The sequence below is a fragment of the Malaclemys terrapin genome, chromosome 10, assembly GCF_027887155.1.
Source record: "Malaclemys terrapin pileata isolate rMalTer1 chromosome 10, rMalTer1.hap1, whole genome shotgun sequence".
Classification (NCBI taxonomy): domain Eukaryota; kingdom Metazoa; phylum Chordata; order Testudines; family Emydidae; genus Malaclemys; species Malaclemys terrapin.
This window is the reverse complement of record NC_071514.1, coordinates 41,978,994-41,994,824: the sequence shown is the minus strand read 5'-3', so window position 1 is coordinate 41,994,824 and position 15,831 is coordinate 41,978,994. Positions and strand designations below refer to the sequence as shown.

Here is a 15,831-nt window from a genome sequence, read left to right as displayed (position 1 = left end):
GAAAGGGTACCACGGGAATACCAGGGCAGGGGCTTTTACTCCAGGTATTTCCTCATCCCCAAGGCGAAGGGCAGGCTTCGGCCCATCGTCAACCTGCAGAATCTCAACCAGTTTCTGGTGTGTTGCTAATTCCGCGTAGTGTCCCTGGCCTCTATTATTCCATCCCTAGACCAGGGGGATTGGTTTACGGCGCTGGACCTCCAGGATGCGTACTTTCACATCCACATTTTCGAGGGTCACAGGCACTTTCTCCGTTTCCTGGTGGGTCAGGACCACTTCCAATTTACGGTCCTCCCCTTTGGCCTTTCTACTGCCCCCAGGGTATTTACAAAATGTATGGCGGTGGTGGCAGCCCACCTCAGGAGGAAAGGGCTGCAGATCTTCCCCTACCTCAACGACTGGCTGCTCAAGGGCCGGTCTCGCACTCTGGTGCAGCAGCAGACTAGCTTCCTGCTAGACACCTGCGGGGCTCTAGGCCTACTGGTAAACGAGGAGAAATCCACGTTAATTCCGGTTCAGCGCATAAACTTTATAGGGGCGCTGTTAGATTCCCAGGTAGCCATGGCCTCCCTCTCACGGGACAGATTCAAGACGCTCAAAGCTCTCATCGCCTCGGTCACGGCCTTTCCAGTAACCATGGCACGGGTGTGCCTCCAAATCCTGGGTCACATGGCAGCTTGCACCTATGTGGTGAGACATGCCAGACTTTGGATGCGGCCCCTTCAACTCTGGCTGGCCTCCCGGTATTCCCAGGCCAGGGACAGCCTGGACAAGGTGGTCACGGTGCCGCCCAAGGTGGTGGCAGACCTCCAATGGTGGTCCCTCCCAAGCAACATGCTTCAGGGTATTCCCTTCCGAGAGCCCCCTCCCTCACTAGATCTAGTGTCGGACGACTCGGACCTGGGCTGAGGAGCCCACGTGGGGGATTTCAGGACCCAGGGTATGTGGTCACCAGAGGAACTAACCCTGCACATAAATGTCAGGGAGCTCAGGGCCGTATGCCTGGCGTGCGTGGCATTTTGCCAGCACATACAAGGGAGGGTGGTCAGAGACCTCACGGACGACACAACCGCCATGTATTACGTCAACAAACAGGGGGGCACATGTTCCCGGGCCCCTTATGCCAGGAAGCCCAGCTCCTGTGGGAGTTCTGTATAGCCCACAATATACTGCTGCGGGCTTTTTACGCTCACGGACCGCCTGAGCAGGGTATTCTCCCAACAGCACGAGTGGTCCCTGCACAAGGAGGTGGCCAGGTGGATCTTCCTACAGTGTTCACTCCATCACAACATGGGCACTGGAGTGGGGGACGCTGGTGTTCCCATGGGGTGGATGTGCTGGTGCTGCTGTGCCACCAAGCCATAGCCAGCTGCAGGGGCAGGACAGCTCTGCCAGCCCTCCCTGGGGGACAGTTACTATGGTTACAAACCTGCGCCCCGCTCGCCTGGCGCTGGGTGTCCCTGTTCACAGCTGGGCAGAGCCCCTAATTCTGCCTGCAGTACCCTCAGGCGTTACTCTGGGTTTAGGGCGGCGATATTCCGCCTCCTAACCACGGCGTGGCGCTGTGGACTCCCGCGGTCTCTGCTGTGCATCCACCTAGCCGCTGGGTGGCGCTGTGGGCGGGCGGCCCGCGCTCTCCCCGGACTCAGCGCCCTTCTAGCCGCGCCCGCGTTATAGCTCTTTTCCCGGCATCCTTTGCCCTCTTCACCGGCCGCTGCCAATATGGTGGGTACTGGGCCCGGCTCGTTCCCGCTCCTCAATCCGCGGCCATCCGTCCCGGGCCGGGGCTGCCGGGGCCTGGGCCGCGCTGGGGGGCTGCTGCCGCCGCCGGGGAGCGGGACGAGGCGACTCGGGCGGGCCGGGCTCGGGGAGCTGCGCGGGGGGGGGACGGGGGACAGGCGGTGCCTGTGCTCGGCGATCCTGGGGCGGCTCGGAGGCCCCGGGGCTTTGGGCTCACCCAGCCCGGCTGCAGGGGTGCGGGATCCGCGCTCGCCTGTGTTGGGGCCGGGCCCTGCTGGGATCCCGTCGGAGGGGTTGGGGGAAGGAGCAAGCCGTGGTATCTCGGGGCGCTGCGCGGGGTTTGCGCCTAGTGACTTAGGAGCGGGCCCGCTGCGGTGTGAGGCTCCCTGGTGTAGGCCTGTCTGCCTCCCTGGGTCTCACCGCGGCCTGGGGCCCTGCGAGCAGTAGTTTATGGAGAAGTATTGGCTCCCCGAAATGAGAGTTTTACCCGTACAGAGTGTGGGGGCAGGGCCTCTAAAAATACCCCTCACCATCGCTGCCTGCGTAAGAAGTTTGGGGGCTTGAGGGTGAATAGAGAAGCCAGAGCTCCTGGGGTTCCTCGGTCTTCTAGGTACTTAGACACAGATAGCTTCAGATTTCTGTGTATTAGGCCAGGCTTAGCATGCATGCTAGGGTTATGTTAGCCTCCTGTCTACAGGCTTGGATGTAACGAACTGCATATGTCAGGCTCATGAGTTTAGTTTCCTGAAGGAAAGTTGCCCTCTGTTACAGGGTAACGGGTTAATGCCACCTTAGTGGCTCTTTAGGAGCTCAGTAGGAGCACTTCGAGTTGGAAGCAGAAACAGATGGGTAGATTTTGCTATTTCACACTGTGGTGATTTGTTCTTCAAATCTTCTAGGGGCGTGTGCGAACAAAGACCGTGAAAAAGGCTGCCCGGGTCATCATTGAAAAGTACTACACCCGGCTAGGGAATGACTTCCACACGAACAAACGGGTGTGTGAAGAGATTGCCATCATCCCTAGCAAGAAACTGCGCAACAAGATAGCTGGGTAAGGCAGCCCTGGGACTTGCTGTGCTCTTGTATGAGGGTTTAGCTTGACACATCCTAGCTCTGGGGTGGTGAATTTCGTTCTCAGTCTGAGGGGTGAGAAGAAACTCTCATTCTGTTACAAAGGTATTAATCTAAGTACGTTTTGATAATCTCAGTAAATGCATCTGGAATCTGAATGTCCCAGTCCTTGCTCTGACACTGGAGCCATGGATTAAGGCTTTTGGAGTGCTGAAAAATCCCTAGTGAGCTAGGACGGTGTAGATTTTTATATATCAGAGGGGTAGCCATGTTAGTCTGTAGCCACAAAAACAACGAGGAGTCTGATGGCATCCCTTATAGACTAACAGATTTATTTGGGCATAAGCTTTCATGCGCATAGAATGAAAATTACAGATACAGGCATAAATATCATGTGTCATATATATATATATGCACCTGTAATTTTCACTCCATGCGTCTGAAGAAGTGGGATTTTTTTTTTTTTTAAACCCATGAAAGCTTATGCCTAAATAAATCCGTTAGTCTAAAGGGTGCCACCGGACTCCTTGTTGTTTTTGTAGATTTTTGCGAATTTTGAAGGGTAGTTTCCACCTGGCTAAGCCAACTTAAATTTTTACACTGGCAGGGATCTGAAAATTATTTGTAATATCACTAGATTAATCATATCTTTAGAAATACAATTTCTATAGAGTGTTTAAGCATCATCGAGTACTGCCTTATTTGGTAGATTAAGTAACACATGCTCTTTAGTCCTTACCCAGCATCTTAAAAACATTTAACTTCTGGATAACTTGTCCGTGGCAGGAGCAATTGATGCTTACCTTTACTTACTAATTACAACTCAATCTCTGCTTAATGTAAGTGTGCTGATAGAATCTTCCTTATGTGTGAACTCTGTTTCTGATAGACTAAAATCTCTTTATTTCTCTACCCTAGTAGCACTTCAGAGAGTAAGTCCTTTTTAGTGTAGCTGTTTCATTATTGTTTTGCTTTAACAGATTTTAACGAGTCTTGGCTCAGGCTCTGTATCTCAACTAACAAATACACAGAGTTGCATGGAAATCTTTTTCTCCCCTTGTCCATTGTTCTGGGCTCTTCTAGCAGGCAGGTTAGCTGGTCAGACTTCCCTAGACACTGAGGCCTAGATCCTCAGAGGTATTTAGGTGCCTCTCTCATTGATTTTAAACAGAAGTTATCCACCTAAATACCCCAGGGGAATCTGAGCTTGAATTACTTGGTGTTCTGGAAGTGCTAAGATGTACTTTGACGTTTTAATCTCTTATGACGTCTATTTCACTGCCTTTCTGGTCAGAGCTTGCTGTATTCGATTTCCTTGGGGCAAATCCAGTATGGAAGTGAGTGAGTTTTTACTTTGTGCTGCAATTAGTGTTGGCCATTTGCATTGCTGCAGGCTCAGGATCCCTGTGCCACTGTCTTTAGGGTGGGAGCTAGAGAGAGGCTTGCAGATTAACAGAGCTGCAGTTCTCCAGCAGGCAAAGTCAGAAGCGTCCAGTTATCCTCTTGCGAACCCTTGGGAGAGAGGTATACTGAATTCAGGTGGGTCCTGGAGGCCTGTTGCTGTTTGACTTGCCTCTGCTAGCCTCGTGTGTGCATTTGCAGCTGCATTGAATTGGAGCTTGAAGGAAATACCCTGGTGTCTAAGTTGGGTTGTTTATAACCAGCCTCCCAAGGTTTCAGTCACTGAACTAGGAGAGACTGTGTGCTTGGCTTACTTGCTTTGAAACCTGCATTCGAAAGTGACTCTGGTCTTGTCTGTGACCTGGTCATTGATAGTGCAGGGAGAGGAACTTGTGAAAGCTTTTCCCGTGTTTGGAGGACTCCTCCTCATTCCTACCAAACCCTGTAACTTTCAGACATTGCTGCTGGTCTCCTTGGCCTTCCTGTCCTGCCTCCTGAGAGTGGTGGAGGAAGGGAACTTCTGCTGCCAAGTGAATGTGGTCTCTGGCTGTGAAATGGCAGGGTAGATATGAGCAGCTGTAGGGGTTTAAATACGAGACAGATACAAGGTCTCTAGTGACCCACCTCTTCCAGTATTACAGAGAGCAGAGATGTAAAGCTAGGGCTTCCGATGGGTGAGTTAAAGCTGTTGTCAGTGTGAGATATGTAAGAAAATGGGGTGCTAATTGACCAGTTTCCGGATTCTCCCTGCAGGTATGTCACCCATCTGATGAAGCGTATTCAGAGGGGGCCTGTCAGAGGTATCTCCATTAAACTGCAGGAAGAGGAGAGAGAGAGGAGGGATAACTATGTCCCTGAGGTAAGATTTCTGACCATACTTGGGTGCATCTCAGGCCTCTTCTGCCAGGCAGAGTGGCTTATCCTGACATGCTGGTATCCAGCTTCTGCACAGCTAACAAAGGGGCTTCCATTCTGCTTATCGCAACAGCAACCATGAGATCTCTCCTTTCCTGAGAAATGTGACCACGACCGGATAGCCTGAGTTAGCTGCACAGGGCTGGGCTTTGAGAAGGATCCAGGCTGACAGATTGATGACTTGTCCTGAAAAATCCCCAGGGACATAGGGAGCCAGGAACTCCTGATTTTTTCTAATCTCAGCCGTTCTGCTGACTTGTGTTCGGTTATGTAAAATGTGGAGAAATAACTCCCTTGGTGTAAAGTTTGACAGCTGCGATGTATGTTGTTGTGAATCGCATTGAAATTCAAGTATCAGAGGGTAGCCGTGTTAGTCTGAATCTGTAAAAAGCAACAGAGGGTCCTGTGGCACCTTTAAGACTAACAGAAGTATTGGGAGCATAAGCTTTCGTGGGTAAGAACCTCACTTCTTGCATCTGAAGAAGTGAGGTTCTTACCCACGAAAGCTTATGCTCCCAATACTTCTGTTAGTCTTAAAGGTGCCACAGGACCCTCTGTTGCTTTTTATTGAAATTCAAGTGTCCTACAACTCCTGTGCTTATCTGTGGAAGGTCCAGAATGGGACAGGGCTTTCCTGAACTCTCACTTGGACAGGCAGTGGGAGAGCAAGTTGGCACTCACTTGTCATTGCTTCAGTTCAGTTCATCCAGAAATCTTATGCCCTAACTAGCATCTCTCCCCTTCCACCCCCTCTTCCACTCCTCAGCGGGGTTTAAAGGGCTCTCATCCTGAACCTGCATTCGAAAGTGACTCTGGTCTTGCCTGTGACCTGGTCATTGATAGTGCAGGGAGAGGAGCTTGTGAAAGCTTTTTCCCGTGTTTGGGGGGCTCATTCCTATCCCTACCAAACCCTGTAACTTTCAGACACTACCTCCTGCCCTCACCTCCAGTCCAATGTGGTGGGTGCGGTAGGTGACCTCAAATTGGCTTCCAACAAAATTATTTTTGCAGCATCATGGACTATGAAGTGACAAACAGCAACAAGCCAGCTTCAGGACTTGTCTTCAATGTGCACTTCACCCAAAGGCTGGCACTCCGTTGTGACCACAGGTTTGGTTCTGTGGCACATTCTGAGTATAGAGTTCAGTTTTCACTAGAAGTCTTATGAAAAACAGGTGTGATGCCAATGAGTGTAATGGGAGCTTTGATGTCACTGGGTGGGTTGGGGCTGTTCCCTCCTTGATACCAGGCTTGCAGATCTCCACTTTCCCTGGAAGTGGGGAGTCTGTGCTGATCTGCTCCAGTCTATGATGTGCTGGCTGGGTAACACGTGATGTAAATACAGGAGGACTGTGCCTGCTCTTGCCTCCCTCCTGATAGTGTGTTAGGCTAGCTCCCTCACAGCTACCACCCATGTGTCCCAATCATAGGACTGGAAGGGACCTCTGGTTCATTGAGTCCAGTCCCCAGCTGTCACTGGCAATCCCATCCCTCTCAGGTCTACCTGGGAGGTGTCTGCCCTCTCACAAAAGTTCTAGCCAGCTCTGAGAACTTGGCACGCTAGGAACATAGGAATAGTCATACTGAATCCCAGCCCCATCTCTCCCAGTGCCCTGCCTCTGGCAATGGCCAGCCCCAAAGGAAGGTGTACGTACCCTGCAGTAGGCAGGTGGGGGGGAAATCATGCCCCCACCTTCCTTTGATTCTCTGCACAAAATGTCTGACTGCTAGAATAATGCAGCTAGTGACCTGTTACTATCTGCGCTTCAAGGGCAGGACTTGCTGTTATCAGCTGAAAGAGGAGAGCACTGATGTAGCTGTCTTCCCATAGTGTCACTGAACGGAGAAATAACTCCTTTGTACCCCTGTGGCAGGCAAGGGAGTTTGGTTGTGAGTCACTGTTGCTGTAAGAAACTCTAAAATAGCTTTTTGGCAGAACCTCTTGCAGAAGCTACAGTAAAACTAGGCAGATCTCTTGCTCCCTTTATCAGTCAAATGCCTACAAGTGTCATTTTGTGGCAGATGAAAAATAACTATTTACCCAGAGCCCTTAAATAAGACTCATGTACAGGAACACATGGCAAATCATTGGCTGACTCCTGCCAACTCGTGCATTAGGGGTTTTGGATAGTCAGTGATAAATGCTTGAACTCTGGAGCAAGAGAGAGTCTTCTTGGCCCACTGTACTACGTCTCCTGCTTCCTTAGGCCGTAGGGGTGCTGTTAGAACTTGGAGATAGTCAAGGTTCATATATGCTGTGATCCTGCTGCAAGGGCAAGATCAAACAGTTACAACAGGACATGTAAAGCTTGTAGCGTAAGCAGATATTTGCAACGGATCCAAGGTGGGTGAGCTCTGGGGGGGAGAGATTTAAATCAGGTTCAGAATTGTCAAACTAACTTGAAAATTTCTACTATTTATTACCAATTGAATTTAAACTGTGATTAGTTATAAAGCGTCCATGCTGTGGTGTTCTTTTGAAGTGACACTTCTGATGGGGTAACTTACTGGGATTTCACAAAACTGCCATAGGCAAAAAACAAAATTATTGAAAATGAAGGCCTTGGTTTGTAATTTAACTCTCACTAATGATCCCACTGACCTCAATGGGACCATTCATGGAAGTTCAAACATGTACATAAGTGTCTGCAGCATCAGGGTCTGAAATTGTATTTTTATTTAATGTTTCTCTTATGCAAGAACATAACTGCCAGTATCCATTGGACTGGTATCCAGCAGCGGCCAGTATTAGAGCTTCAGGGGGAGTGTACTGAACAGGGCAGTTGGGGTGATCCACCCCTTTGTCACTTCAAAACAGACTCACTCCAGTGTTAACAGTGAAAAGTTATGTGGACTGTTGATACACTGAAAAGCTTCCCAATATCTATTATGCATGCAAGCCAAAAGATTGGCTACTGAGCTCATTCATGTCTAGGAACGTGGGGCTTTTGGAAAAAATCACACCCACAAGTGACTTAGGCACATCAGTCCCATTGACTTCAAATGGCAAACTGTGAAGGGAGGAGCATAGTTGGTGGAGGTGGTTCAAATATAGCCTGGGCTTATCGTTGTGTCTGAGTTTGTGGTGCTATCACAACGGTGGTAATAAAGCATGGCACTTGTCTCTCTCAGCTCAGAGGAGTACTCTAAATGAGACTGCTCAGCAGTCTCATGAAATTCTGGTAACACTTGAGAAACGTGACTAAAGCGGGTGCGTCTTTCTGAACTAAAACACTAAATGTAACCAATGTTAAGAATGGGGGTAAAAAGATCTGTAGCCACCCTGTAGGGGTGCTATTAATCCTGAGGGTTCAAGAGTGTTAAAGGCCTCATTCTTGAAATCTGGACACCAAAAGGTTAACTTCTGCCTTTCATACATTTTCAAGCTCTCTTTTTGCCTGCGGCTGGTTACTCTGCTATTTACTAGTTCTGAACTGAGTGGTATGATTCTGGTGACTGCTGGCTGCCAGGAGCCATGACAGGGCGTGGTGATAGAAGCAAGGCAGGTGAAGTCCAGAGTTATGTCAGTAGGTGCAGCCAAATGTGAGGGCCCCAGACTCTGTTGTGTGTCACAGGCAAACACCCTCCTGTCATGCAGTAACTGCCTGCTGCCAACACTGGCCTGGGGAAGGAACAGTGTGGATTGGCTATAGAGAGATGAATTCAGTCTCAGCTCTCGGCAGGAGGCTGGTTTGCTGCCACATGGGAATTGAGGGCAGTATCCTAGACACAGCTGGAGTTGCGAAGGTCCCATATGCTTTAGGGAAGATGGCTGAAGGCAAAAGAGACTGTCCATGCTGAGAGCTCCTGCTCTGCTCCCTGACAGTGTTGTATGGCTGGATTCTTAGTGCACTTCGCAGCTCTCCCCACAGTATTTATGGGGCAAGTGGAGTTTCCCAAGCAGTGGAATGTGAGGACAGTGAGCTGTGGTGGTGACTTGTCCCTGCAGAGGTGGCTGTTTGTGAATGAGAAGCATTTGTCTTAGCTCAGGGCTTCTCAAACCCTTCATTCCTGTTTGGTGATGTGAGTTTATCAACTGGCCTCAAGGAGTCGGTGTCATGTGAGCAGCCAACTCCCTGGACTGGTTGGAGAGTTGCAGGCTTTGTCTGTGGGGACCAACTCCAGCTTCTGACCATCTCTGATTGGGGTCTGAGTAATGCTAGACTCTCAGAGCCATGTGTGTGTGTGAGATGTTTAACAAAGTGCATCCATGTTCTTTTTCCCTCTGCAGGTCTCTGCCCTTGACCAGGAGATCATTGAAGTTGACCCAGATACTAAGGAAATGCTGAAGCTGCTGGTGAGTGTGGTCTCTTCAGAGAGATTGGCTTGTGCCTTCGCTCTTCTGGAGGTGGAAGCTCTTAGCCATCATAGCTCAGTGCAGACTGAAGGCCTTGTTCAGGCACCAGGGAGAGCCTCCTAGCAAGCTGTTTGGAGGACTTTATGAGCAGGTTTCGAGCACAGTTACTCCGTTAGACCTGGGCCATGGACTGACTGGCCTCTGTAGTGCAATTATTATGAATTGTTCAGAAAAAAAATCCCCCCCCCCCCCCTTCCCCCAAAACAGTGGCTGGAAAAGCTTTTCTATAAGCCAGCCAGCAACACCATTCTGACCCTGCTAGCATGGCTTTCAACTGCGATACAGCTAGGCAGTTCTTCGCCTACATCTCAGAGAGCCAGAAACCCCCCGTCAGCACCTGAGAGCCTCTGTGTGTCCCTGTCTGTAAAGCGGGTAACAGTGCTCACCCACTTCTGTCCAGAGCTCTGGGGCTGGTGGGGATAATATTAGTTATACCGGGGTGGGGCTGGGGCTTGTGAATTGAAATATGAAATAGCCAGTGCTCCTGAGCATGATCAAGGGCCACAACCCTGCTAGAAATCCCAGCTCCAGCAGCATGAAAGGGGGAGGGGCAGGCAAACTGGAGAGGACTTTGCCATGGACTCGCTAGTGGTGACGGACACACGCATTCTCTTCCTTCCCTGCCCACCCCCAGTCTCTTCTGTACCAGCGTCTAGGTCTCAGTGTCTGGTATGGTTTTCCCCGAGCTCTCCTGCATGCCATGCTCCTTCCCACTCGGAGTTGCTCTTAGCTGCACAAGGGCCTAGACACCTGTTTTTGTTTTGGGTCTCCCCTTCACCACTGGGACATGTGCTCTGATACCAGAGCTGTGCTCAAGGCCTCCTGCCCCTGATTAGAACACAACCACTACAGAAGCAACTGAAACATGGGTGAGCCTGTGAAGTCCAGATTCCAGCCCAGCTGCTGGCATGTTAGTTGTGTAACTTTCACAACTGGGTGCATCACCTGCCCCAGTCCAGTGAATGCTCAGCCAGGCTGGTCCCTAAGTCCCCACGCTCCTGTGTGTCGCACTTGCAAGCCTGTTGGGGTTCACTGCCGTGTTGTGTGACAGACTCCCCCTCCCTGTCTCTGCAGCACAGCCTCCTGTCTATGAACAGGCTGGAGGACTCGCCCTCTGTTCTCGCTGGGATTCGGGGTAGATGCGTTTGTGTGTTGGGAGGGAGAGTTAGGGCAGAGCCTGCTGTGCTTTGATCTGGGACCCCTGCCAGCAGAGAGGAAGAGGTAGGCTGGCATGCTGAGTATAACCTGGTCTGTTCTATATGTCTTCCAGGACTTTGGCAGTCTGTCCAACCTGCAGGTCACGCAGCCCACTGTGGGAATGAACTTCAAAACACCCAGAGGAGCTATCTGAATCCATTGCTGCGCTGTCACTTTTCCAATAAATGTGGGAAACCAAACCTGTCCCCTCTTCCGCTAGTGCCGGGGTGTCTTCTTGGGGGAGAGCCCTTGACTGGCCCTTACTGTGGGAGGGAGTGTCACAGGAGGCCCATGTAAAGTGATGTGGGCTAGGGGTGGGTGCTTTCACTGCTTTTTTTGGTGTATGGGGAGTGATCTTCCTCTGCTTGGCACCCATAGTTGCTGTGTTTGTGGATGCAGTACCTAGCCACCAGAGGGCGATAAACAGTGAATTGTCATCCGAGCCTAGCAGAGTAGTTCTGGGCTCCTGGGAGGACGGTAGCTGTGCCCTGTCCCCCTGGGGAGCGGCTCCTGGACCTTCCTGAAGCTCAGCAGTTGGTCCTGAACGCTGTTAGTCACCAGGATGAACATGCTGAGTAGTGGCCTGAAGGCTGTCTACACAGGGGAGGTCTATTGGTGTAAGTGACATGTATTTAAACTATGCTAGTTCTACCCCAACACTCACATATTCCAGCACCAGAGAGTTACCCTGGGATATCTAGGTCATAGAATCATAGAATATCAGAGTTGGAAGGGACCTCAAGAGGTCATCTAGTCCAACCCCCTGCTCAAAGCAGGACCAATTCCCAGCTAAATCATCCCAGCCAGGGCTTTGTCAAGCCGGGCCTTAAAAACCTCCAAGGAAGGAGACTCCACCACCTCCCTAGGTAACGCATTCCAGTGTTTCACCACCCTCCTAGTGAAATAGTTTTTCCTGATATCCAACCTGGACCTCCCCCACTGCAACTTGAGACCATTGCTCCTTGTTCTGTCATCTGCCACCACTGAGAACAGCCGAGCTCCATCCTCTTTGGAACCCCCCTTCAGGTAGTTGAAGGCTGCTATCAAATCCCCCCTCATTCTTCTCTTCTGGAGACTAAACAATCCCAGTTCTCTCAGCCTCTCCTCATAAGTCATGTGCTCCAGACCCCTAATCATTTTTGTTGCCCTCCGCTGGACTCTTTCCAATTTTTCCACATCCTTCTTGTAGTGTGGGGACCAAAACTGGACACAGTATTCCAGATGAGGCCTCACCAATGTCGAATAAAGGGGAACGATCACGTTCCTCGATCTGCTGGCAATGCCCCTACTTATACAGCCCAAAATGCCGTTAGCCTTCTTGGCAACAAGAGCACACTGTTGACTCATATCCAGCTTCTCGTCCACTGTGACCCCTAGGTCCTTTTCAGCAGAACTGCTACCTAGCCATTCGGTCCCTAGTCTGTAGCAGTGCATGGGATTCTTCCGTCCTAAGTGCAGGACTCTGCACTTGTCCTTGTTGAACCTCATCAGGTTTTTTTCTGCCCAATCCTCTAATTTGTCTAGGTCCCTCTGTATCCGATCCCTACCCTCTAGTGTATCTACCACGCCTCCTAGTTTAGTGTCATCTGCAAACTTGCTGAGAGTGCAGTCCACACCATCCTCCAGATCATTAATAAAGATATTAAACAAAACCGGCCCCAGGACCGACCCTTGGGGCACTCCACTTGAAACCGGCTGCCAACTAGACATGGAGCCATTGATCACTACCCGTTGAGCCCGACAATCTAGCCAGCTTTCTATCCACCTTACTGTTCATTCATCCAGCCCATACTTCTTTAACTTGGTGGCAAGAATACTGTGGGAGACAGTATCAAAAGCTTTGCTAAAGTCAAGAAATAACACATCCACTGCTTTCCCCTCATCCACAGAGCCAGTTATCTCATCATAGAAGGCAATTAGGTTAGTCAGGCACGACTTCCCCTTCGTGAATCCATGCTGACTGTTCCTGATCACTTTCCTCTCCTCTAAATGTTTCGTAATTGATTCCTTGAGGACCTGCTCCATGATTTTTCCAGGGACTGAGGTGAGGCTGACTGGCCTGTAGTTACCCGGATCCTCCTTCTTCCCTTTTTTAAAGATGGGCACTACATTAGCCTTTTTCCAGTCATCTGGGACCTCCCCCGATCGCCATGAGTTTTCAAAAATAATGGCTAATGGCTTTGCAATCTCACCCGCCAACTCCTTTAGCACCCTCGGATGCAGCGCATCCGGCCCCATGGACTTGTGCACGTCCAGTTTTTCTAAATAGTCCCGAACCACTTCTTTCTCCACAGAGGGTTGGCCACCTTCTCCCCATGCTGTACTGCCCAGTGCAGCAATCTGGGAGCTGACCTTGTGCGTGAAGACAGAGGCAAAAAAATCATTGAGTACATTAGCTTTTTCCACATCCTCGGTCACTAGGTTGCCTCCCTCATTCAGTAAGGGGCCCACACTTTCCTTGATTTTCTTCTTGTTGCTAACATACCTGAAGAAACCCTTCTTGTTACTCTTAACATCTCTTGCTAACTGCAACTCCAAGTGTGATTTGGCCTTCCTGATTTCACTCCTGCACGCCTGAGCAATATTTTTATACTCCTCCCTGGTCATTTGTCCAATCTTCCACTCCTTATAAGCCTCTTTTTTGCGTTTAAGATCAGCAAGGATTTCACTGTTTAGCCAAGCTGGTCGCCTGCCATATTTACTATTCTTTCTACACATCGGGATGGTTTGTTCCTGCAACCTCAATAAGGATTCTTTAAAATACAGCCAGCTCTCCTGGACCCCTTTGCCCTTCATGTTATTCTCCCAGGGGATCCTGCCCATCTGTTCCCTGAGGGAGTCAAAGTCTGCTTTTCTGAAGTCCAGGGTCCGTATTCTGCTGCTCTCCTTTCTTCCTTGTGTCAGGATCCTGAACTCGACCATCTCATGGTCACTGCCTCCCAGGTTCCCATCCACTTTTGCTTCCCCTACTAGTTCTTCCCTGTTTGTGAGCAGCAGGTCAAGAAAAGCTTTGCCCCTAGTTGGTTCCTCCAGCACTTGCACCAGGAAATTGTCCCCTACACTTTCCAAAAATTTCCTGGATTGCCTGTGCACCGCTGTATTGCTCTCCCAGCAGATATCAGGGTGATTAAAGTCTCCCATGAGAACCAGGGCCTGTGATCTAGCAACTTCTGCTAGTTGCCAGAAGAAAGCCTCGTCCACCTCGTCCCCCTGGTCTGGTGGTCTATAGCAGACTCCAACCACGACATCACCCTTGTTGCTCACACTTCTCAACTTTATCCAGAGACTCTCAGGTTTTTCTGCAGTATCATACCGGAGCTCTGAGCAGTCATACTCCTCTCTTACATACAATGCAACTCCCCCACCTTTTCTGCCCTGCCTGTCCTTCCTGAACAGTTTATATCCATCCATGACAGTACTCCAGTCATGTGAGTTATCCCACCAAGTCTCTGTTATTCCAATCACATCATAGTTCCCTGACTGTGCCAGGACTTCCAGTTCTCCCTGCTTGTTTCCCAGGCTTCTTGCATTTGTGTATAGGCACTTAAGATAACTCAACGATCGTCCCTCTTTCTCAGCATGAGACAGGAGTCCTCCCCTGTTGCGCTCTCCTGCTTGTGCTTCCTCCCAGGATCCCATTTCCCCACTTACCTCAGGGCTTTGGTCTCCTTCCCCCGGTGAACCTAGTTTAAAGCCCTCCTCACTAGGTTAGCCAGCCTGCTGGCGAAGATGCTCTTCCCTCTCTTCGTTAGGTGGAGCCCGTCTCTGCCTAGCACTCCTTCTTCTTGGAACACCATCCCATGGTCGAAGAATCCAAAGCCTTCTCTCCGACACCACCTGCGTAGCCATTCGTTGACTTCCACGATTCGACGGTCTCTACCCCGGCCTTTTCCTTGCACAGGGAGGATGGACGAGAACACCACTTGCGCCTCAAACTCCTTTATCCTTCTTCCCAGAGCCACGTAGTCTGCAGTGATCCGCTCAAGGTCATTCTTGGCAGTATCATTGGTGCCCACGTGGAGAAGCAGGAAGGGGTAGCGATCCGAGGGCTTGATGAGTCTCGGCAGTCTCTCCGTCACATCGTGTATCCTAGCTCCTGGCAAGCAGCAGACCTCTCGGTTTTCCCGGTCAGGGCGGCAGATAGATGACTCAGTCCCCCTGAGGAGGGAGTCCCCGACCACCACCACCCTCCTCCTCCTCTTGGGAGTGGTGGTCGTGGAACCCCCATCCCTAGGACAGTGCATCTTTTGCCTTCCAATCGGTGGAGTCTCCTTCTGCTCCCTTCCCTCAGATGGGCCATCTAGTCCACTCTCCGCATTAGCACCTGTAGAGAGAACATGGAAACGATTCCTCACCTGTATCTCCATTGCTGGTGCATGGACGCTCCTCTTTCTTCTTCTGGAGGTCACATGCTGCCAAACCTCCTCACAATCCTTCTGTCCCTGCTGCGCCTGCTCTGAATCTTCAGAACATTGTGGCCGTAGAAGCATCTCCTGACGTCTGTCCAGGAAATCTTCATTTTCCCTTATGCAACGCAGAGTTGATACTTGTTTCTCCAGCCCTCGAACCTTCTCCTCCAATATGGAGACCAGCTTGCATTTTGTGCAGACAAAGTCGCTTCTGTCCTGCGGAAGAAAGACAAACATGGCACAACCTGTGCAGGTTACAACAGCTGATCGCTCACCTTCCATATCACCGTCCTCTTAGGAGCTTCCTCAACTGTTGCAGGAACTACTCGGAGAAACCTGCAGATGAAAGCCTCAGTGCGCTCTCCCAGGCAAACTCCCGCTGTTAGCCTCTGCTGTTCGCCGCGTCGGGTAAATACACTGGTTTAATCATACCAGTAACTGGTAAAACTGTCCAGTGTGGACAAGCCCTAATTCCTGCCCAGCTGGTGAGGCTGTGAGCTTGCCTGCTCTCCCTTACTGTGTATCACCAGGGTGGAGGTGAGAGTCTCAGCCCAGCAGACCCCCAACATCACACTGGCTCCTTAGGTCCTGGTGTTGCTCTCTGGTTCCATGGGCTTTGTCTCCTCTAGGTCAGCGGTCTCCCCAGCACATTAGCTGCAAGTACCGTGTCATGCAGTGCCATCCATGCTGAGGCACATGCTGTTTGATGCATTACCAGGTGGGAGGCAGCACCATGTGTTC

At 50.6% G+C, this 15,831-nt stretch overlaps 1 protein-coding gene and 2 non-coding genes across 3 annotated transcripts; all 3 read left to right on the top strand.

Annotated features, from left to right (window-relative positions):
• The first annotated feature begins 1,634 nt into the window (after positions 1-1,634).
• On the top strand, positions 1,635-10,892 carry RPS17 (ribosomal protein S17). Its single transcript, XM_054043076.1, has 5 exons — positions 1,635-1,725; positions 2,640-2,791; positions 4,966-5,071; positions 9,359-9,424; positions 10,755-10,892. The coding sequence occupies exons 1-5, from the start codon at positions 1,723-1,725 to the stop codon at positions 10,833-10,835; spliced, it is 408 nt and encodes a 135-aa protein (XP_053899051.1). The 5' UTR covers positions 1,635-1,722; the 3' UTR covers positions 10,836-10,892.
• LOC128845003 (small nucleolar RNA SNORA71) lies at positions 4,537-4,670 on the top strand. Its single transcript, XR_008446591.1, has one exon. It is a non-coding gene; the product is annotated as a small nucleolar RNA SNORA71 (small nucleolar RNA).
• LOC128845002 (small nucleolar RNA SNORA71) lies at positions 5,920-6,054 on the top strand. Its single transcript, XR_008446590.1, has one exon. It is a non-coding gene; the product is annotated as a small nucleolar RNA SNORA71 (small nucleolar RNA).
• Positions 10,893-15,831: the final 4,939 nt, after the last annotated feature.

Coding starts and splice junctions, on each gene's coding strand:
- RPS17 (XM_054043076.1), top strand. Junction 2,792..4,965: donor CTGCGCAACAAGATAGCTGG/GTAAGGCAGCCC, acceptor TTCTCCCTGCAG/GTATGTCACCCATCTGATGA. Junction 5,072..9,358: donor GGGATAACTATGTCCCTGAG/GTAAGATTTCTG, acceptor TTCCCTCTGCAG/GTCTCTGCCCTTGACCAGGA.